The sequence below is a fragment of the Cricetulus griseus genome, chromosome 3, assembly GCF_003668045.3.
Source record: "Cricetulus griseus strain 17A/GY chromosome 3, alternate assembly CriGri-PICRH-1.0, whole genome shotgun sequence".
Taxonomy (NCBI): Eukaryota; Metazoa; Chordata; class Mammalia; order Rodentia; family Cricetidae; genus Cricetulus; species Cricetulus griseus.
The window spans coordinates 195345020-195368573 of NC_048596.1; the positions used below are offsets into that span (position 1 = coordinate 195345020).

At 43.3% G+C, this 23554-nt stretch overlaps 1 protein-coding gene across 1 annotated transcript in view; it reads left to right on the top strand.

The window, feature by feature from the left end:
- The window catches only part of Cdh13 (cadherin 13), a 997178-nt gene that overhangs the window by 385776 nt on the left and 587848 nt on the right, over positions 1–23554 (top strand). The window contains 1 exon segment of the mRNA XM_035442709.1: positions 4427–4635. Within this exon segment, the coding sequence (XP_035298600.1) occupies positions 4427–4635 (209 nt within the window).

A 23554-nucleotide genomic window follows, 5' to 3' on the forward strand; every position in this document is an offset into this window, starting at 1 on the left:
ATGACTGAGGCTTTGAGTGATCTTCAGGCCCCAGGCCCTGGGCCCAGTCATCTCCTGGCTTCTTACTTCCTTACTTAGCCTCTGTACCTGTTCCTTGCTTATGTCCAGCTCACTTGGTGCAAACAGGACTTTTGCACATGCTGTAGTTCTGTCTCCCTAAAAGAGCTCCTCAGTTACTCACAGGAGTGCTGGACTCACATGTGTCACTCATTAAATTTCAAGAACCAATGGTTCTTGTGAGCACTATGAACTCAGCATCTCACACAATATAGGTTCCTGTTCAATATTTGTGGAATCTGCAGGCAGAGGGAGGGAAATAAGAAGAGAAGGAGCAAGAACAGGGGAAGTTCAAAATGAAGCCCGGACTCCCACAGTCCTCTGCCTTTCCCTTCCCCATCCTTCCACAGCAGAGGCTGTCTGCTTTGATCCTGTCTGTGGGCTGTGGCCACAGTACTCATGCCAGCTATGTGGCAGCAAGTCCCTGCAGGCCTTGTCATTTGGGAGTGTGGCTCTCAGTGGATGTGAGCTCTGTGCTGACGGCCATGCACAGTCCCTGCACATTTTACCTCCAAGAACTGAAGCCATGCAAGCCTGAGGAATCTTGATGACCAAGATGGTGAGAGGAGAGGAGCAAGAGTCTGAGAACTGCAGATACCAAAGTCCACCTGAGCATCTGTAAAGATGGCCCTGGAGCGGGCACACAGGGTCTGTTAGTCAGATTTTTCCAGAGCACCAGAACTAACAGAATGATTACATATATTATAAGGGTATTTATTATACTGGCTTACAAGCTGTGGCTTGACTAGTTCAGCAATGCTTGCCTCCAAATGAAAAGGCAAGAATCCTGTAGTTGTTACAGTCTACAAGCCTGGTTTTCTCAGCAGTCCCAATCTGGTCCTGGGGTGCTGGCAGATTATCCTGGAATGCTGCTGGCCTTCAGGCTACATTGAAACCCAGAAGAAGTAGGTTCTAGCACTAGTGAAGGAATGCTATGACAGCAAGGTAGATGAACTTGCCAGCAAGAGTGAGGACAAGTAGGTCTAAAGCAAACTCTTCCTTCTTCCATGTCTTTTTAGGTGGGCTACCACCAGAAGGTGTGGCCCAGATTTAGGGTGGGTCTTTCTACCTCAAAGGATTCTATCATGAAAATCCTTCATAGGTCTGCCCCGCAGTTTGGGTTTTAGTTGATTCCAGATGTAAAGTTAACAACCAAGATCAGCCAGCCATCATGTTCGTGGTATGACCAAGAGGTAGTGGATGCAGTGTAGTTCCCAGTTGAGTGGGACCATGGGAGCAGGACTCATCAGGAAACTATGGAACTCTGACATTCAGTTTTGATCAGATCCCTGAAGGGTTTTACTCTACTGGGGGGTTGTCCTTATGTAGTGATGACACTGTTATGAACCAGAATTCTTACCTCCATTTCTTATTTACAAACTGTGTTTGCTGATCTTTGCCCTTTCTCTAAGCCGTGGAGACCTTACCTAGACACTTCGAGGTAGAGGATGTCACAGTGATGGTTTTTCTTCTTTGCGAAGATGAGAAAATATGTGTAAATGCTTAGCTCTCGACCTTAGCTCCGTCCACAATAGCCATCATTACTGCCAGCTAATGTGATGGTTATCTTAAGTGCAGTCTTCCTAGGAGAACAAGATTGCTTCAGCCCATCCAGTCTTTCCCTGCTTTACCAGTACACTAGGAGCCAAGTCCACATTGTCTCCAGGAGACATAAAGGACAAAGTTCCCAGTTGTAACATTTTAAGAGACCTAAGCTGAGAATAGCCCCAGTGCTTGTTGACAACAGAATTAAAACAGCTACATTCTGCACTATGATCCAGGATAGTTTTTAGTTACTTTATTACTATGATATCAATATAGTCTTTAGTGGCTGCTAAGTAGTAATTTGACTAAACCACCCCGTGGGTGAACCTGGCAAAAGTCAGGTTGAGTGAAGGAATTCAAACACAAAAGGGAATCTGTTAGGTGATTCCACCCCAGCAAATGTAATACATGGTGTGGACTCTGAGGTTTCATCATTGATGGTGATATGGCCACTGTGGAGGAGGAGAGCCATTTTACTCAATAAGGGAGGGGACCAGTCAAATTCTGTGTCATGATCTGAGTGATAGGTATACCTCTGGGCTGACACCATGGATATGCATGGAGTTGTGTGTTCTGTGTCCCATCATATAGATCAATGAAGCAGACAAGGCCGTCAGGTAGAGCACTGAAAACAGGTGTGCCCTGCACCTTATGGGTAGTTTGGCTTTCACTGGCTTTAGTTACCTGCAGTCAGCTGCAATCTAAAAGTGTTAAGTGTAAAATTGTACACACACACACACACACACACACACACACACACACACACAGCAGCGAGAGAGAGAGAGAGAGAGAGAGAGAGAGAGAGAGAGAGAGGCAGATAGACAATGACAGAGATAGAGACATGGAGAGACTGACAGAGTCACAGAAAGAGAAACACACATAGTGAGACAGACAGAAACAGAGAAAAAAGAGAGAGAGATGAAGAGAGGGGAAGGGAGGGAAGATGAGGGAAGAGAGAATAAGCCCAATGTTCATTGCTAGTAGAATAAACAAAGCTGGTACAGCCAAATGCTAGAATATGATATTATGATTAGGATCAATTTAGTGGTTTGGATTCTGTCCACATAGCTTTTATTACAGAATAGTGTTATAATTGCTCTTTTTATTGCTCATTATTGTTATTAATCTCTTACTGTGCATACTTTATGCATTAAACTTTATCATTACCATATATGTTCATAAGAATAAACGTTCTATATATTTAGTTCTAGCCAGAGTTTCAGCAATGCAGTGGGGTCTTAGAAAATAAAACACTTACTGTTCACCTAGAGGACTCTGGTTTGATTTCTGGCACCTCCACTGGGCAATACACATCTAAATGTAACTCCAGTTCTAGGAGATCTAATGCCCTCTTCTGGTCTCCACAGGCATTTACATTCATATGGCATACATAGACATTGGCATATTCATGAAAAATAAATCTTCAAGAAAATACCCCCCATGTGAAAAAGAAACTACAAGTGTATGCTTGCCTACAAGGAACCTCAGAATCAGTAGCAGAAGGGAGACAGACAAGCAGATATAGAATGCATGGAGAGAGCAAGAATGGTGGGATTACAGGCATGGCAGAGACACTCCAAAGGGAAGCATGATCACTGTCATCAGCCACCACTGGTGGCATTGTGGTGTCTGGAGGCTCATCCAAGATCTTAATTTCTCTATTTTTTTAAATAACTAAAGCATGACCTTGCCTCCCTATCCCCCATGTTCCCAGAACCATCTCTATCATTACCATATGTCCTTAGCAAACAAAAAGTAGCTTATTTTCTTGGCTTTTCTTCTTGTCCATCTCCAAGCCACTTTCTATAGCTCATGTCTATAATGGATCTCTCTAGGATTTCAAAGGGCTCTTAAATGATTCCTACTCTGTTCTCCACTAGAACCAGAACATATCCCTACTGCTCCTACAGTCCATACTATAGGATAGTGGACAGCTTCCAGGAAACACCCCAATTTACTGGCTTTTCTGTTTGTTTCTTAAACAAAAAACATTTCCAGAATGCCCTTCCACTTGCCTACATCTCTCATTTATTTCCAATTCGTCTCTCATAAATGCCCCTCGTTGTACTCTTTCCTCAAATATATTTTGTTACCTCCCCCACCTCCATGAACACTCACCATATCTTTGAATACATACTTAAATGCTACGACGCCCTCCACCTTCTGCAGGGCTTGCTGGTCTACCCAGTTTCAAGTTGCAGCTCAGATATTGTGTCTTCAGTGTCATCTTTGAAGCTTCTGTCTGTGGTGGTTCTGCAGAAAGACTCACACATTGCAAAAACAGGTCACTTCCTTCAAACAAACACTGCAACATCTGACCCTCACTCCATTCACAAACCCTGAGGACAGGACTTGCCCCAGTCCTCAGCTTCAACAATGCTGAACACTTGCCTAGAAAATAAAAGTTGATCAAGGGTGGGCCTTTTTGTGTTTTCCTTTTGAAATGATGTCATGTAGTTCAGGGTAGTCATATAGTTATATAGTCAAAGATGATTTTTTTCTGATCCTCCTGCCTCTGCCTTCCAAGTGCTGGGGTTTTAGGCTCCTATCTCTGTACCCAGTTTGTACATTGCTGGAGACCAGATAGAGTTCCACTCTTCTATCTGAGCTGCACCTCAAGCCCATGCTTGTGTCTAGATTATTCGAACTCCATCAGCAAAGTCTAAGTCACTCTGAGACAAGTGGCTTGGATCAGTATAGAGGGTAGCTTGGTAAAGAAGTGGCACACTCATCCATCCATGTTTAAAAAAAGATCACCAACATCACAAATGTTAAGCTGTCCAACCTACTCACCTTCATTCCACTGTTTCTTGTGTTTCCTTAGTGACCTTCAGTGACTGCAAGGGCAATGAGAAGCTGCACTATGAGGTCTCAAGCCCACACTTCAAGGTGAACAGTGATGGCACCTTAGTTGCTCTCAGAAACATAACTGCAGTGGGCAGGACGCTGTTTGTCCATGCGAGGACTCTTCATGCTGAAGACATGGCAGAACTGGTCATCGTCGGAGGGAAAGAGATCCAAGGCTCCCTCCAGGTAACCTGACGCCTTTGTGTGAATTGCAAGAGCAATGTTAGATTCAGTATCATGTGAGAAATGAATGTTTAGCATGTTGGTTAAGAACCTTTCTGTTGTTGTTATCATTGCTATGAGTGACAAAAATACAATTCAAAACTGAATGGCAAAGGTGAAGGTAGTGGGAATGCGGGAATTCATGTAACTAATGAATGCATTTTTGAACTTCCTTCTCTATCAAGCATGACTATGCCCTGGTACCTAGACAAGGGCATCTTTCTTCTGATTCCACCTTGCTCATTAGTTCCACCATGTAGGTGTCCCCCGTGTAGAGGTTCCCTGACAAATCCACTTCATTCTTCAGTCTGAAGTCTCCTAATTTTATCTTTTCCTGATGACACCATCTGAAGCTTGTGATTGAATTTCATTGGCTCATTATATCATGTAACAACCATGCCTAAAGTAGGCCCCATAATCATTTGTGACACTCTGGTTGGTTGCATGTCTTTTCCTGATGATGTTTCAACTGACGAACACATAGACCAGGAATGAAAGACAATATTTACTCAAAAATTAATGAAGGTGCTATTATCCAAGAAAGAGGGATAGGGATTTAGCATGCCAAGAACACAGTGGTTCATAGAGCTGTATAACTAGGTGCACACTAACCACAGAATGGCTTCCCTTTCAGATACTCATATGCAAGTCCCCAAAACTCTCACATATGTATACAATTCTGATGAGTGGTACATATAAACATAATAACTGTGTATAGCAGGGTCTTTGGCTATAATCTGCAACCAAGTCCTCCTTCTCTAGGGACTCCTTGACTCCTATGTCTTCATCAGAACTTTTGAAAGACACTCTAGCAGACTCCCACAAAACAATGACAGCAACAGTGGTGGCATCCCCAGCTAGGAATAGATAGCCTTTTCTCCTGCCTGCTGTCCTGGTTCTCCTCTCTGAGAAGCCTGTGACTCTCACTGAGTCTCCATCTGGTGCTCTTCACAAGCCTGCTTTGTCTTCAATGGAGTTCAGTGGTGGAGGGAGAATGGTGCCACAGCTGGGGAGCCGAGAAGTACACTGGCAATGAGTGCTGGCTTCAAGCCCATATTGTCTCCACACTCTTAGGAGAACAATATAACTTCTCTATCTACAAACTAGAGGGGTGACACAGGCTGGAATGGCTCACAAGGGGCCCCTGTGCTGTGGTACTCTGTTACCATGCTCATATCAGATATGGCTGAATGCCCCTGGCTGGATGGGAGTATCTTTCCCAATGCAGCACTTGTAGAAATAACTGTCAATTGATCATGTATAGATACTTCTAGTGATGGACTATATTTGCCATGTTGGGCAGAGCAAACTCCACAGTTCTCCTTTTGGTTTGTGATTGTGAAAGTTAAGGGGAGATTGAAATACACACACACACACACACACACACACACGAGCATGAGTCACTGATACTGTTGATACTTTATCTCTTATTTGATAATTTCATACTGTATACAGAATGTTTTGATCATAGTCACCCCTAATATTCCTTTACTCCCTTTTGGTTCTTCTGTGCTTTTTCTTTCCAACAACTCCCCCCTTTTTTTGCATCTTTTTTTTAATAACCCGCTGAGTTTATTCTTGGTTGCCTGCCTGAGCATGGACTTGGGGTTTAGGGTAATTTACTTGATCAAGAGCCACTTATTAGTAGCCAGGTCACTGAAGAAAAGTGACTCTCCTCCCAGCAGCCATCAACTGCCAGTAGTTCCTCAGTGAGTGATGGAGGATCACAAGCCCCTCCCCCTCCCCTATCCATGATAGAATGTTGACAGGCTCAGTCTTGTGCAGGCATTCACACCTGCCATGAGTTCTGGAGTGCAAAGGCCATGTGACACCCAGAAGACATCATTTTATGGCACTTCTCCCCATCCTCTAGTTCTTTCATTCTTTCTGCCCTCTCCCCCTCCACAATATTCCCTGAGCCTTGGGTTTGGGGTTGATACAGATGTCCAGTTAGGAGTCTGTGCAAAGACTGATGCCTACCAAACAAGGATGCTTCTCTGACCAAGGCTGAGAGCAGCACTAAACTACAAACATAAATATTTAGAAGGCATCTGACAGCATGCCCATTGTTTAGCAAAACAACAGTGTCATGGATCTTTTGAAAGACAGCAGGACATTGGTGACTAGACTCACCAGCGTGGAAACTCATCCACAGACAAAGGCAAGACTGTTTCTTGCTTAGCTGGTGCTGTTTTCCCAGCATCTCACTGACTTGTGATACAGCAACTTGGCAAATAACTCAAACAACAGAACTGCCAGACTGTAAAACAAAAAATGCTTCTTAGGAGCCTGTAAATGATATGAAGATCAAGAAAGGGAATGGTTACATAAGGGACTGAATGGTTCTAATAGACATTGTTTGCTATGATTAGTGGTTCATATTTATAGTAAGTAAAGAATGCCATAGTATTCGCTCAACATACAGAAATGGGTATTCTGGGTACTTCTCAGGACAAGGTCTCCCTTGAAGGACAAGAAGACTGAAGTTTGTGACCAAGAGATTTAGCTATGATATTTGGGTCTCTTGGGGCCTCAAGCATGCCTTCCAGCAGCACCACAGCTCCTCCAAGTCATTTGGTTGCCATTTGCAACAGTGTAAAGGCACCAGAGATAAAGCTTAGCTGAGAATGTTTGCTTCCTATAATGCACTTGGGGGTGCTATGGCATTCAGTGGACCAGATTCCATTAGAACAGACTTCTGGAGCCATGATAATTTTATGAAGTTTAAATATGCTCAGATGTATACATAGCAAAATAAATAAATAAATAAATAAATAAATAAATAAATAAATTTTAAAAAGGAAAAGGGGAAAGGGAAAACAACCGATATCAAATATCAAAGGTTTCTTCTGGAGACAGTCAGAGCATCATCTCTCTCTCTCTCTCTCTCTCTCTCTCTCTCTCTCTCTCTCTCTTCTCTTCTCTCTCTCTCTCTCTCTGTGTTTATATAGGTATGTACACACATGCATGGGAACACTCATGCACTAGTGTACCTGAGACTCATCACTCTCCATCTCATTTTTGACAGGCTGGTTTCTCCCTGATTGTGAAGCTACCAGTTCAGCTAGACTGTTTAGACAGTGAGTGCCAGGGACCCTCCTGCTTCCAAGGTTATAGACAGGCATTGCTGCCTTCTTACATGGGTCCAGGAGATATGATCTGAGGTCCTCACAATGCTTACATGGCAGGTACTTTACCAATGGTGCCATCTTGCCAGCCCTGAGTTGGTGTTTTAAAATATCCCAATGTGTATGATCAAGCAAGGTGAGGTCACAGGAAGCTATCAGTAGGTAGGAGTATTAGTTTGCTTTCTTATCACTGTAACTAAAATACCATAAGAACAATGTAAAAGAGGAATGGTTAATTTGGGATCACTGTGTCAGGGATTTCACTGCAGATATTTTGGCTCTGCAGATTCTGGGCCTATGATGAGGTGACAGCATCATGGCTGCAGCAGCATATGGAATATGGACACAGAAAGGTTAGGATTGGGGACATGGCAGAACCTTCAAATCCATGCCCCTGGTAACCTACTTCCTCCAACTAGACCCCACTTCCTAACGATTCCTGATATTCTAAAACAGTATCCCCAGCTGGTGACCAAGTAGTCAACATATGGACCTGGGAGGGATATTCACACCATAACTGCATGAATTGTCCTAGTATCCCACTGGAAGGGAAAGGGAAGGTATGTAGGCATGGTTTTAGTACTATACAAGGATGTAAAAGTGAGGGACACTGTGTGCCTTTGGAGAAGGGAGAGGTCAAGAAGCCTGGGCTATTTGTGTCCTGGGTCCCTCTCTCGTGTGCTCTAATTGTTGGCTCATGTAATATATCAAATGTGAGGCACTTACTCCTATCCCTATCCTATTGAGGAGGATGTGGGAAGACTGATTGACTCGACCAAGGTCACTCAATGTTACTGGGGAGATATCTGCATAGCCACTCTGGCTGCTCAGTCCATGCCTCTGGCCTCTTTTTGGGTGCTGCCCTATCCTGGCCCGAGCTGTCCCTTGAAGGATAATCCCTTTGGAGAGTGAGGAATGTGCCATGAGGTCATACCTCCTGAGGGAAATGACTAATTGCCTACAGGATGTATCTATCCTTAGCTCTTTGACCTTGGGTAAATTGCTGTGCCTCCTAAGCCTCCACTTAGTTTGAGTTTATCATCCATAAAGAAGAGATGGTAATGGACCTCCCAGGGTCTTCATGAGGATCAAATGAGACAATATATGCAGCAGTAACTGTTAGCATTAGCTGGGGCTACAGTAATGACCAATGCTGGTGCTTATGTAATGTGCTGGGAGCTCAGCCCTCCCCTGCCTTATTCACTCCTTACATCACACAGTATGCCAAGGGTAGAACACAGCATCATCTACACCTGATGGGTGAGGAGTCTGAGGTGCAGTATGGGGTCCCTTGTCCTATCCACAGCAAGTAGATCATGGAGCCAAGGCTCAGCTCTCAGTCCATTGTTCTGACCAGACTGGGGACACAATCTCCTCACAGTCTGGAACTGAGCATGTACACAAAAGTCACATCCACAGAGACTATGATGACAGTGGAAAGAAGTAACTATGATCTAGACTGGAATGTCACAGGGTCTTATTCAATACTATTCTGACTCTCCCTGCCCCTGTGGCTGAGACTACAATATTCTGAGAACCCTGTTCACATTTAGCGATACTCCGCCAGTGCACCTTGCTTCCATCCCTAGCCAGGAGTTGAGACTGATCTTGTTACTCAGCTAGGAGCATTTCAGTCACAGCTTTCAGAGGCAGGTTTGTATCCTCAAGCTTAGTGGGCACACTCTGTACTCCCCGTTGAAGTAGGAACCCAACATCTCAGCATTCTGCATTTGGGGCTTGAGGAGGCTAGAGAGGTAGTACTGAGTAAAACTTGCAGGAAATGTGGGCAAGCAGAAAGAAGGATTTTAGACTAGTGTGAAAGCAACAAGGATCTTTGTAGCTCCTTGACAGAGGAACAGACAAGGTGAAATACCTTGGCAGTGTTGACTCAAGTAGAGATAAGAATGAATGGTTAAAATCGTGGCCACTATTCTTTTCAAGAGTCTACTCCATGGAACCTTTGAAAGGGTGTGAACCTCAACATATGTTTTGATAGATGTTTTTTCTCATCTTTACATTCTCCCTGTGAGGTTGGTCATGTTATTCCCCTGCCATAGGCACACATGAGAACTCACCCCAAGAGCCATAACTTAAAATTGACAATAAGGAGATTGAAATAATGGCTCCTCTATCCCAACACACATCCCCTGGTACTCTGCTTACATGAATACTACTCTGGGTAAGTGTTGCTACTGCCCATGAGTCAAGAGACTTGCAGTACATGGCTTACAACTGTATAAAAACAATTGATGAAACAGATGTACAAGTGTGGCTTGAAGGAAGACTGGGTCAAGATGTGTGTCTGATTGATTCTAAGTTTTCTGACCTGGAAGATGGAGATAAATGGGAGCTGAGGAGAATTAGATAGGCAAGATATTGGTAAGGCCTGTGCACAATGAGATAGAGGCTCTTGAGACATCTTGATAGTGATTTCCAGGAGATGGTGGCTAACATGGAACAACTCAAGATGGCAGGACTCTTGCTTTGGTGTGGAAATGAGCAGATGTACATATACACTCCTCTGCTTACTTTGGACAAGTCACTCAGTACTCTGGGGGAAATAGGGATAAGAATAGGAACCCACAGGTCTGTGTCTTTCCACTGGGCATAGCAGATGATCTCGAGAGGAGAAGGGTCAACAGGGTTTGATTGGTACTCCTGGAGGACATATGAAGAGCTTCAGGCTGAATTTATCAACTGAGGTTATAAGATGGAGCCAGAGACTGGAATGTGGCAGAGGCAGAAAATGTGGATTAAAAAAAGCAGGTGTCTCCCAGTAATAGGTATGACATCAAACTGGAAAGACCAGAGTCACCAGGTCAATATTTTGAAAAGTTCCATATTTTGAAAAGCATGTACATGAAGTTGTCAAAGAACAATTTTAATCAATAATAAAAAGATATAAAGATTCTCTGAGACAAACTACAGTACAGTCCCAGGTTAGTGGTGAGGAATGTAGCCTGCCTTTGATGGAAGGCTGTATTTCTCTTCTTTCTCTTGGCTAAGTGATATCATGTCCAATAGTAACCCCTGCACCCAGACTTCAGCTTCTTAGTAGCTTAATTATAAAGCTATTTCTGGATCTTTAATGGGCTTCCTATAATCCAATACTTGGCTGAGCTATGCAAGTTTACCTTAGAACTGAGTTGGCCAAGACAGTTTAATCTCCAGTCTTATGGTGAACTATGAGTGGACAGGATAACCACCCATGCATAAACCAGTTTGCCAGCTTTAGAAAGTGACAAGGAACCCGAATCACCAAAATGAGCTTGAACCAAACTTTATCCTCCTATCACCAAACTATCTCTCACTGCCTGATCAAGAAGAGATGGAGAACTTTAGAAGGGTGGTGGTGGTGGTGGTGGTGTGTGTGTGTGTGTGTGTTTTGTGTGTGTGTGTGTGTGTGTGTTTTGTGTGTGTGTGTGTGTGTGTGTGTGTGTGTGTGTGTGTGCCTGCACACACATGCACACATTCACTAGTGCATGCATTTGTACCTAGTCACTTATGTTTGTGTGTTTACCTTGTGCATAGAGCTTCAAAGAATTACCTGGGGAAAAACTCTGTGTTGTGGTCCTTCTGATGAGATGTATTTGCTTGTATGTAGAGTCGTACTTTCCTAGGCTGCCTGTCAGTCCCTGTACTGTTTGTTTATTTATCATTTATCTATTATTCTCTCATTTTCTCTCTGAGTTCATGAGTTGCAGTCTTATGGCTTTGGAGGATGCAGAGAACCTAATGGAACCAGATCAGGAAGTAACAGCAAGGAACCTGCAGGGCTTTCTTTTGACTGTGGTTGGAGAATTGAAGTGGCCATGCTTAAGTCACCTTGAATGTGGGAGCCTGGGCTCTGAGGACTTGTGGAATATAGATTCCTTGGTCCAGGTGGTTAGGGCCTCATGACCAGGAAGAGGATACACAGTGCACAGGGAGAACTCCATCCGCTTTCTTGTAAACTGTACCCCAAATCCAAGGTACCTGCTGCTAGGCTATGCGTGTGTTCAGGTACAAAATCATCTGAGCGCTTGGTGTCTCCACCTGGTCCATTCACCTGCCATTCAGTAGATTCTGAATTCTGCGGCTCAGAAAAGACCCTCCCAGTATAGCAGCGGTGATTCTGCGGCTTCTCTGTTATCCATCCAACTCCTTCTTGCCTTCAGCAGCTTCCCCTGCTAAGATGTCATCTCTGAGAGTCTCTCTCATTCCTTTTCTGAGGAAGGATCACACACACACAAAGCAGCCCCCCCTCCTCTCTCTGTCTTTCCTCCCCATTCATGGTATGTTTTTCCATTTCCAAGCTCAATGCCTGGCTCCGTTATGCAATTATAAACTTCCCCAGGGCTATGAGAACACAGCCTCTTTCCACCTTATTTTCTTCCTCTCACCAATCCTCTGCCCCTCCCATTCTCACTCCTCTCCTATCTCCTCTCCATTCTTCCTCCAGGTTTTCTTCCTTCCATACACTCATTGCCCTTCCCTCAGCAGTGCCTGCCACACAGTCAGCCTTTAGTATGTGTGTTTGGAATAAATGGATGAGTAGAATGACAGTGTCCTCTCTCATTGAAACTTGCCTCCCCCACTAGCAAACAACGGTGTGTCCATGGGGGAGCCAAGCTTCCCTACTCCTTCACAGGCTGCCTCTCTTTTCAGACTCTGTCACGTCACTTCCAATATGATGTCAGATGCTCACTGGCCAGAATTAGCTAGTCTGGCTAACACATGGCTACTGCATAGATAGTCCTTCTTTGGGGCTGCCTCTCTGAAGGTCCCTCTGCCTGGTGAGTTCTTTTCCTCCTTGCTTCTCTTACAGCCTCACTCAATCTCTTCCAATAAATGGCAATTACCTCTTTTTTGTGCTTGGGTCCATCTCAGTTCTGAGCCCCTGAGCTCCAGTATTGGCACCAGGTGGGGCACTAAAAAAATGATGTTGGCCAAATTTGGCAGGAACCCCAGCACTGAATGCACCCTCTGATCTGGTTTCCTTGGCTGTGAAATGGGTTCATCAGCGCCTCAGCCTCATGCCGGTGTCATGGTAACAGAACGAATTACCTGAAAAGACCCTCGGAACAATGACTGAAATGTTTAAGTGCCGTGATGATAGTAATTATTCCTCATGATTGGGTTGTCAAAGCCAGATCCATAACATATGCTCAGTGAGTGAGTGAGGCAAATTGAGAACCCTAATCCTTGTGCTTGCCCAACATGACCAATTGCTCTCCCTTCTAATATCCCACAAGCAATTCCGTGTTCCAGAAGGCTCTAAGTGTGGCAATCCCTATCTCTAGGTGCCTTGTTTATGTAAGTCAATGGCTGGACTTCTAGAGAAGAGAAGCCATATATTTCTCCGGGTCTACTTAATAAAAGCCAAAGACTTGGCAGTGTTTAAAAGTTAATTAGGAGTGATGTATACTTCTTTACTGGAAGTCAATACACATAAAACTGGCCCCCACCAAAAGGAAATCTGGACTTTAAATCAAGTCCCTAAAATCTAACTAATATCCATAAGTGTTTCCTATTTTGTCATTTTAAGAATCCCTTAACAATAAAATATACAAAAAGGTGGTTACATAAACTGCAAGGGTTGCATTCAAGGCCTATTTATCTTCATTGTTCATCATCACAACATACCTGTGATTTAAATGACATGGTTTTGGCTCCTGATCTAGCTCCAAGGATCAAAATTCAAACTGCTCCAAAGCAGCTAAAGAAAAAAAAAAAAAAAGCAATCAGGGGAAGGAGCCACTTGCAAAACAACAGTCGGTTTGTTCATTAATTTTTAAATAATAATATAAAATACATTACCAAACTCCCAGAAGCCTGTGTGAGATCATAGTGTTTGTAACGATGACTTCTCAGAGACTCAGTGTTCTACAAGATAAGTACTTTGAAGATGTCCTGAGTAATAGACCCCAAAGCAGTAGCTAAGGGCTCCTGTCACTGCGCACACACATTCTGGGGATGTATAGCCAGGTTACTATGGACATTGTTCAGGGGAACCTAGACTTGCCCCAGATGTGCCTGGGATCACCTGTTTACTAAACATTTCTAGCCATATGATCCTGAGTCATCACTTAGATCCTTTGGTATCAGTTTTCTCATCTATATAGTGGGGGTATTGGCTCCAGGCATGGAAGCCGTGGTAAGATCCATGAAATTTAAGAAGGCTTTGTGTCAGCCCAGGAGCCTGACAGTTGATTCTCAGTCTCTCAAGTACCCAGTAACTATTGTCATTCATTTAATCTCTCCCTCACTTTCCTTATCACACATTCTAGGCAAAAATACTTCGGCATAGTTGTTTCGTAGGTAAATCCTTAACCTTCAATCCTGAGCCATTCATATGCATCTGTTTTGGCTCTTGTCCAAGATAGCTCTATATAGGGGATTTGAGTTGATTTCTACAAAGCATTCAGACTATTAGTTGCTTTCCTGTTGTTTGGATAAGGAACACTGACCGAGGTGACTTAAGGAAGGGAGAGTTTGTTGTGGCTCACAATTAAAGGGGGAAAAGAGTCCATTTTGGTGGGGACTCATGTCAGCAAGGGCCAGGCCTTATCACAGGAGCCGGATGCTGAGAACCCACATGCAAATGCAAGCAGGAGGCAGAGTTAGCAGGCCAGCAGCAAGCTTTTACTCTCAAAGCTCAATCCCAGTGCATGCTTCCCCCAGCCAGGCTTCACCATCTAAACCTCCCAAAACAGCGCCACCAACTGGAAATCAAGTATTCAAACGCCCCAGACTATAGGAGACATTTCTCTTTCAAACCACCACGTAGATGTCATTAATATGAAAGTGAAATGAATTAGCCTATCTCAAGACCTCATCACCCCAACTGGGAATGACGTGGAATCTGTCAAGTTAGTCAATTACATCAGTTTCCCTTGCATGAAATATGTTTATAAACATCCCCTCGGAGGACCAGTGTGTGCATTTACTGTGACCATAAAGAAATGATGAGTTAAAGATGTAGAAACTTAATGGGCACAGATTTAACAAGTGAGATAACTCCAAACACCTGTGAATTACCACCCTCCATGGCAAGAGCCTCTGAAGTTACTATTAAGGAAAATTAGTATCCATTTAACTGTCACCCAAATTGGAGAAAATATACGACTCAAAAATGATCACACAGAGCCAAGAATTGGGCCTTAAACAGTGTATTGGGCTGCTCCATTTTGACACATGCCTAAATTGTTGTGTTTATGGCTCTTAGCTCCAGGATAGCATTCAAATATAGATAAAAAGACATCCTTCGATTCATTAATTTAAGTAGATAACAGATTGCTTTGTGGATCAGAATCTACAAAAACTATATTCTGAAGATTAATTTTAATTGGAATGCTTGGGGGAAAAATAACTGAAAGTGGAGATAACTGTATTCGGCCTCTTTCAAGCTTGGGAAAACTGCAGACCTCCGTTTGTACACAGTTCAGCACAGAACCTCAAAGTCACATTTGCCAGTTCAAGTTTTTGTAGCATCCCACTAAACAGAACCAAGTAAAGTAAATTTTCAGTATGATATTTTGTTGAATTCTCTCTGTCTTTGCCACATCGTTTTTCTAATATGTTGTCATTTCAGCAGTCAATCAACACCAAGAGCATCCACGATGTTTTTTTTTTTTTTTAAATGTACTTCTTTTTATGCCAAGTCTTTGGATGTTGGTCTAGGTTCTCTGTTGAAAGTCCTAATTACTGCTTCTGTGATAAATTGCACGAGCAGAAGCAGCGTAGGGGAGAGAGGGATTTATTTGGCGTCTACTTCCTTAGGGGATAGTGTCCACCATGGTTGGGAAGGCATGGAGGCTGGAGTGTGAGGCTTGTCAGACAGTCAGGAAACTGATCACATTTCACCCACATGGAAAGCAGACAAATAGAGAACAGAGCATACTATAAAACCACTCCTTAGTGACATACTTTCTTCAGCAAGGCTCCACTTCCTACAGATTCCGTTTCCTTCCCACACAGTACCACCAACTGGAGACAGAGTGTTCAAATACATGAGCCTAATGGAGTATTCTCATTCAAACCACAAGCACATGTCATCAATTTGAGCATCCATTTTTAAAGTGTTCCATAGTCATTGGTGGCAAACAGATGCACATGAGACACACTTGTTCTTGGAGTCTATAAGAACAACTGTGTGTTTTGAAAGGAGGAAGAAAGGGTTAGCTGCTGAATGTCTGTCCCCCAGAGTGTGAACTCGAAGCCATTTCTCCAATCTGCTGGCCACACTGTGACCCTAGAAGATTATAGTCCCATTTCACACATATGGATGTATTGCTTAGAGGATTAAGTGTCTGCCTCTAGTGATGAGTGGTAGAACCAGGAAGTGAGCTGAGCCTTCTGGTTGAACATAATCACTGCTGTTTCTGTAGTGATAGCATCTGTGGTGTCACCACTGCTCTTCTGCTAGCCAGTGAGCACTAGAGAAGGATGTGAGAGAAGGAAAAGGTGTTGAGGAATAAATATGAATCCAGAGTTGAGCAGAGCCACTAAATAATGTTTTAGGTTCATGGACAAGTCTTGTGTGGTTAGGACAATTTAGAAAAATTTTTCCCCATGAATAGAACCTTAGGGAAAAGGCATATCATGAGAATAGCATAAGGCTTCTTAGACTAATGCTTCTAAGCTGGAAGCCTCATTCGTCTTCAGAGTTGAGTCTGGGGAAAATGCCTCACATTTATTATTTTTATCTAATCTTATAAATTATAACATCCCATTTTATTTTCATGTGCATTGTCTAATTCAGTCCTCACAGGACTGTCCTGTCCTAGGGCCACTCTTCCTGCTTATGTTAGGAATCTGACACCTGTAGACCTAAGGTCTTGAGTCATGAAGCTGCTCACTGGCATCCCCTACAGTCAGGCCCACAGTGATGCCCAAAGTCATTGTTGTGACCTTTGTTAGAGTCCCCAACAGCCACACTGGGCTTTGAAATTAACAGAAAATGGAACTGTGGGAGATGAGCCCCCTCCTCTTGTCTGGTAGAACAGGATAAAGGGCATTTCCAGGCTCTCCCACATACTCCTACTCCTCCGCCTTTTATAGTGACTGTAAATCAATCACTGGGGACATCTAAGCACGGTGACAATGACCCTTTCAGATCACTTCTTCCTTCTGACTCCTAGGGATGTTCATTGGAGGGTCCTGCCCACTGTGAGGTAGGTTTGTAGTAAATTAGTAAATGCACAGCTGCTCTTCTCAGAGATGGCAGGGAGAAAGTTCAAGGTGGATAAAAAAAAATCATTCCTAAAGTGAGCATGCTTCTGAGAAGACCTCAAAAAGGTGGATGAGCCCTGTGCTGCTGTGGTGTGTGTGTGTGTGTGTGTGTGTGTGTGTGTGTGTGTGTGTGTGTGTGTGTGTGTGACTCTGTCCCCTGTGCTGCTGTGGTGTGGTGCTGTTCCCATTTCTAAAGTTTCTATTTGTGTGGGAAGTTTTCTTCATGTATAATGGCAGTTTGGGGATAAACACCTTGAAGATGGGGACACAAAAGCTTGACATGAAATCACAGTCCCTAAACAGACTACAGACTGTCACCATTTGGCTGGAGACTCCTAAACTAAGGGAAAGGAAAGATTGCACATTAATCAAATCTTTCTCAATGTGGCATACGCGATGATCAAGTCTTAGGGTCTAGTTCACCAGCTCTTCCAACCTATGTGTAGGCCTGTGGCCTGTCATGATTTGTGACAGATGCCAGTATTAGGACTCCTCCATGGCCACCCTGTGTGTGCTGTGTGATCATTTCTCTACTCAATTGCTGTTCAAACAGCCAAGTCTAGATTCACGATACTGCACCGACATGCAGGAAATGCTTGTATCCTGTCCTGGGTCTCATCATATGGCAATTGACATCTTCCTGGCTCTTCTTGTGCAGCTGGACCTCTTCCCCTCTTGCCTGGAATCTATGGGTGCTACATTAAAAATAACGGAAAGGGTCTGGGGAGATGGCTCAGTTGGTAAAGTGTGTACCATGAAATCATGGGGACCTGAGTTCAGTCTCCCAAAACCCATGTAAAAGGCTGACAGAGGCACAATTTACCTATAATATCAGCAGTGGGAAGGTGGAGGCAGAAAAGCTCTGGACCTCACTGGTCCATATCCAGCTGAACTGTGAGCTCCAGATTCAGTGAGAGACCTTGCATCAAAAAGAGGGGAAAGAGTGGTAGAGGAGGACACCTGATAGTGACCTCTGTCCTCCATATGTAAGCATGAGCACACACACACACACACACACACACACACACACAGAGAGAGAGAGAGAGAGAGAGAGAGAGAGAGAGAGAGAGAGAGAGAGAGAGAGAGAGAGAGCAAGAATTCCCATACCTCCTTGGGACCCTGAACAGGAACTAACTAACACTATTACTTGTGGAATTGTGTTTTCAAAATAAGACCAGAAGTAGCAAATGGAATGGCAAATTTTGTGTGCACCATCATCGAAGGGTGCAACAGCTGCTGCTTTTTAAGGCAGAAAACAAATTTTGCAGACTGTCCTTTTTTTCCTCTAGCAGGCAGAGAAATACCAATTCTCAAGAAAACAAAAAACCACATTCATTTTCAAAATTTTATTCAGTAGCAGATCTGAACCTAAATGTAGGCAGGAAAATCATAGATACACAGAGATGTAACCTCAAAGCTCTTGGCAATTTCTAGTCTCTTCAGAGAGGAAGACACAGCCAGTGGCTGGAGCAAGAACTTCATGGGGTTGCATATAGGACCCCCAGGACCACCCAGTGCCAAAGACACTCACAAGGCTTGACTGCTTTGGGAAAGCTCCCTCTTTGATTACTAGATGGCTGTGATACACACACACACACACACACACACACACACACACACACACACACACACACACACACACACTCACTCACACACTCACACTTTAAAGTGGCTGGAGCCATTGCCCGAGCCTCTTACACTTCAGAGGGAAGAGGGGGATACACTCCTCTCCCACCATTGCTGTTTCTCCTTCATCAATCATAAAATCCAAGACTTCTGATCCAAGGTTGGGGTGCTGTGCTTTCCCCACATACACAGTTCTCCTGGCTCCAAGCTTTTTATGGAAATCAACCGCTACCTTCAACTCTCCATCTTTTGTCAACAAATCCTTTGACAAAAAGTGTGCACTGTCAACCAAACCCTTCATTGTGTAAAGTAAATTGGACTTCTGCTGACAGCAACTTTCCTCAGCTTCTCTCCTTTGAAGATAGGAAGCTATAAACAAAGGCAGTTCTGGGACTCAGGCAGTGATTTAAAACCTAAACAGGTGTTTAGGAGGGTCACCTGCTGCTCCCTGACCATTGCTCACATTCCAAATGCCTATGTAGACTGGCTTCAGTTTTTTTTTTTTTTCTTTTTTTTTTTTCAAAGCTGTAAGAAGCAAGCCAGGGAACCATGCTACCTCATGGTTTATCTCCCTGCATGGTCCAGTCTTCTAAACCCTGGTAAACACGGGCAATGGAGACATGGCTGCCTTTTCCTTCCAAGTTCCCTTATTCAATCTGGCCCTTGTTAGCAAAACCGAGCCCTAAAGAGCGTGAACATCATCTCATTTACCTCATTAGCAGTGATTTCCTTTTCCACTCAGACCTGTGGATAATATCTCTCTAGAGGTGAGGGAAACAAAGAAAGACACTCCAGGAACAGAATTTTAAAATAACAAATGTGGTTCATGTGATGTAGTACTTGCCTGTTGAGGATGAAGTCCTGGGTTCAAACTCCAGCATAGCATAGTGGGGAATGGTAACATAGGCCTTCAGGTCCCAGAACTTGGCAGGTAAAGGCAGGAGGATCAGAAGTTCAAGGCCATATATAGAGCGTTCGAGACCAACCTGGCTCCATGAAACCCTTATAATGGAAAGAAAAAAGTAAGGGAAGGAAAGGGAAGGAAAGAAATGGAAGGAATTAAGGAAGGAAGGAAGGAAGGAAGGAAGGAAGGAAGGAAGGAAGGAAGGAAGGAAAGGAAGGAAGGAAGGAAGGAAGGAAGGAAGGAAGGAAGGAAGGTGTACAGAAAGAAAGACAAAAATAAATATTTTCCAAAATTCTACGTGTCACAATTTTGTTATGGGCCTTTTGGACAGTACAATAGATAATAAAACTGCATGCTTCAGAGAGTGGGGACTTTGACTCATTCACTGATAGAAATATAGCACTTGACACAGTGTGTCACTGAATAAATAAACTGTCAGTGGAGCGAATATTGATGGAAATCATGAGGACCCTAGCCAAGCTTCTTTAGCTCACACTCTGTGGTCTTATATGAAGCAAGCTAACCTTCAGCACAGCTCTACAAGACAGGTGCTGGTGTCTTTACAGCTGACTGGAGACAGCAAATATGTGTGACCTGCCCAAGGTCATGGAGCTAGAATCCCTCAGAGCCCAGCTTTCTACTCACAAGCTTTCATAAAAGCACTCACTGGGACAGTTTATCCTTTTCTTCGGAAGGGATGAACTCGAGCTGAATGTTATTACAGTGAAGGAGACTCAAGTTAGGTGAGCGGCTGCACCCAAAGGTTTCCACAGCAACCTCTGTCAGCCTAGAGCATGGCTTCCACATGCAGTCTATGGGCCATGCCAATTGCTGTCCCCCCAAGATGGAGCTGAGGATCTGAGGCTGTGTGTCATTAGCTTTCACAGCTTAGGGCTTCATATATGATAGACTTGGGATTTAAAAAGACCTCAAGCCTTTCTATGGGTAGACTTAGAGTTGACAAGGAATCACTCAATAGGCACAAATACAAACCCTCCAATTAGGGTGGAACTTCTGACAGACAGGATGTGTGATGTGAGAAAAGCCAGGTTGATGAGCCATTCACAGCCAGGGCCCCATGCTAACCCCCTCTCTGGTGGTGTCTACATTTCTGGCTTCTCCTATCATTCATCCTTAATTTGTGGCTGATCACCTGAAGCACCACAGTAAGACTCTTCCTTTTGACCTAAGCCGTCCGTCCTGCTCAACCTTCCTAAAGTTTTCTATAACTAGTTTTTGTCAAGCTCAGAGTTGTAAGTTTCTGGGGCTTGCTCAGCTGCCTTTCTCATCACTGACTACCTTTCCCACTCTCCCCTCCCTAAGGAAGCCTAACCTTATCCCATCAGCTCTCTTGACTTGTTCCTTAGAACCTTGACCACCTCTGACTTCCATTAAGTATTTTTAGTGGTCCCCCCTGTGCGTGTCCTCCCCTTTGCCTTCATGCTCAAATCACCCCATGCTAAAATAAATATTCACAGAGCCATTGTTTATTCCTGTGGCCCTTCCCTTCCTTGATCTTAGAGAGCACTCTTCATCTACATCTCACTTCTCTGCTCACTCAGACCTTAGTAGTATATTGAGAGGCTCTACCCTCACCATTTTCCTAACATTGTTCTCTTATGAAAGGTATAAGCAGCAAAACAGCTGAATTTCTTAAATTTTTATTAGTCCCAACCTGCTTGAATTCTTTGAAGCACCTGGCAAATTATTTTTAATGTTTATTTTGTTGTTTTCTTATAACGTAAAGTTAGCCTGGAGGGAGTAACCCTGGTCATAGGTGAGTGTGGCCAGAAGTACCTATGACCAGGGTAACTCCCTACATTAGCCATTTCAATGAACCATCTCAGTGGCATAGTGCAGACACAAATGCTGTACGACCAACATCTCCTTCTAGTTCTAACATATGTGCATCACTTTCCAAAGAACTTGTACTTACTTCTCAATCTCCCTTCTCCAAGCAGTTAGCAGCCATGAACCTGTATTTTCTTTATAAATTCCTGCTTTGTGTATTTGGGGTATATAGAGTCATACAACTCATTGCTTTTTCTGCCTAGCATGGTTAGGGGTTCATCAACACTATAGCACGGACTGGTATTTTATTATATTTTAGAACTAAATAAAATTACATTGCATGTATAGGCCACTATTTGTTGACATAGTCATGTGTCAGTTGCTATTTCTACCTTTTGGGTCCTGTGAACAATGCTCTGTGATGTGTGTGTGCCTGTGTGTGTGTGTGTGTGTGTGTGTGTGTGTGTGTGTGTGTGTGTGTGTTCACGACTTTGTCATTATTCAGCTGGGAATAGACTTGATGGCTTAAATTTGGTCTATATTTTCCAATTTGCAAAATTAATAACATGATTTTCCATAGAAGTTGAACCACTTTACATTCTTACTAGATAATTGATCAATTTGGTTCGTTAAAGTGTTCTTCACTGTGTCAAGGAAGATGTCATACTCCCTTGTTCTCCTTTTTCACATGACAATTGCGTTTCTCCATCTCTAACACTTTTCCTATTTCTGTGCTGTAGCAGGTGTCCATCATTGTTCTTTCTTGATTTTCCTCTGCTGTTTTCCACCTTCTTCAGCAGTATCATTCAACATACAACTTTATACTTTACAAACGCATAGCTACATTTTTGACCTTGAGTTCTTCATATTTCTGTATAAAAGTCATCTCCCACCTATGCTCATCTCTCAATGTGTGTGTGTGTGTGTGTGTGTGTGTGTGTGTGTGTGTTTGATTTTCTCAGAAACTCTGTTTCTCAAGATTATACCACATCTTTGCAGGCGCCATAGTTTTGGAATGCCCTTTGGTTTACCATCACTTAAGAGGTGATTCTGAGCCTCCCTCTTTCTCTTTTGTGGTCTTCTTCTGAAGATTCTTCTCTGTTGCAGCACTCACATTGTTTTAGATACTATTTCCTCCTTTCTGCTTAAGACAGGAAGTCTTGAGTCTGGCATCTGCACTTCCCTTGTGGTGTGTCCACAGCCTATTAGTGCTAATTGACTCTTTGGTGTAGACCGGGGACCAGGTCACATCTCATCCTCAAGCTTTTAGTTTGCAATGCCTACTGGGTAGCAGCATTCAGATGAACTAAACTTCCCTGTCATAGCTCCCATAACTCAGGTGATTCTCCCATCAGAAAATACTGTTTGTCTTACATGTTCACTTGAAATAACATGGATCCTTCTGTATCTGTCCCGGGGATGGAGGATGTGAGCTGTATAGAATTATAGGAATGGGGTGGTATGAATACAGTTTGGTGGTTGCTAATGGTTTGGAGAAGTGAGATTGGAATCAAATGCTTAGTAGGTTCAGGAATTTCTTTTGGAATAATACAAATGTTAGCGGGTGTGATGTGAAACATTAACTTCTGACTTTTTGCATTTATTTATTTATTTGTTTGTTTGTTTGTTTATTTATTTATTTATTGTGTGTGTGTGTGTGTGTGTGTGTGTGTGTGTGTGTGTGTGTGTGTGTGTGTGTGCATATAAGATGTTTATATGTGGAGGTCAGGACAAAACTTGAATCATGTGCATCCTAAAACTCAAACTCAGGTAACCAGTCTTGGTAACAAGCTCTTTTAACTACTGAGACATCTCTCCAGCCCTTGACTTATCATTTAATATTGTATAATTTAAGCAAAACAAATGCCACATGCCAAAAGGTAATCAATTTTTATGGAGTTTATTTCTTATCTTCTAAAAATATTCTAATTACATTGAAATATCTGTACATATATACCCATGTATTTTGAGCACATCTGTCCCACGATTTCCTCTCTCCAGCTTCCCCTGTGCACCCACCCCATTACCTTCCCAATTGCCTGTCCTCCTTTTTCATAATTAGCAATCACCTGAGCCCAATTAGTGCTGCCCATATGTTCATGGGTGTGAGGCCATCCACTTGGGCATGGCAGCCAGAGGCCATGTCCCCAAAGGAGAGTGATTCTCCCTCTGTCAGCAGCCATATACTGCTATTTTTTAAATTCATAATTAATCAGGGTAA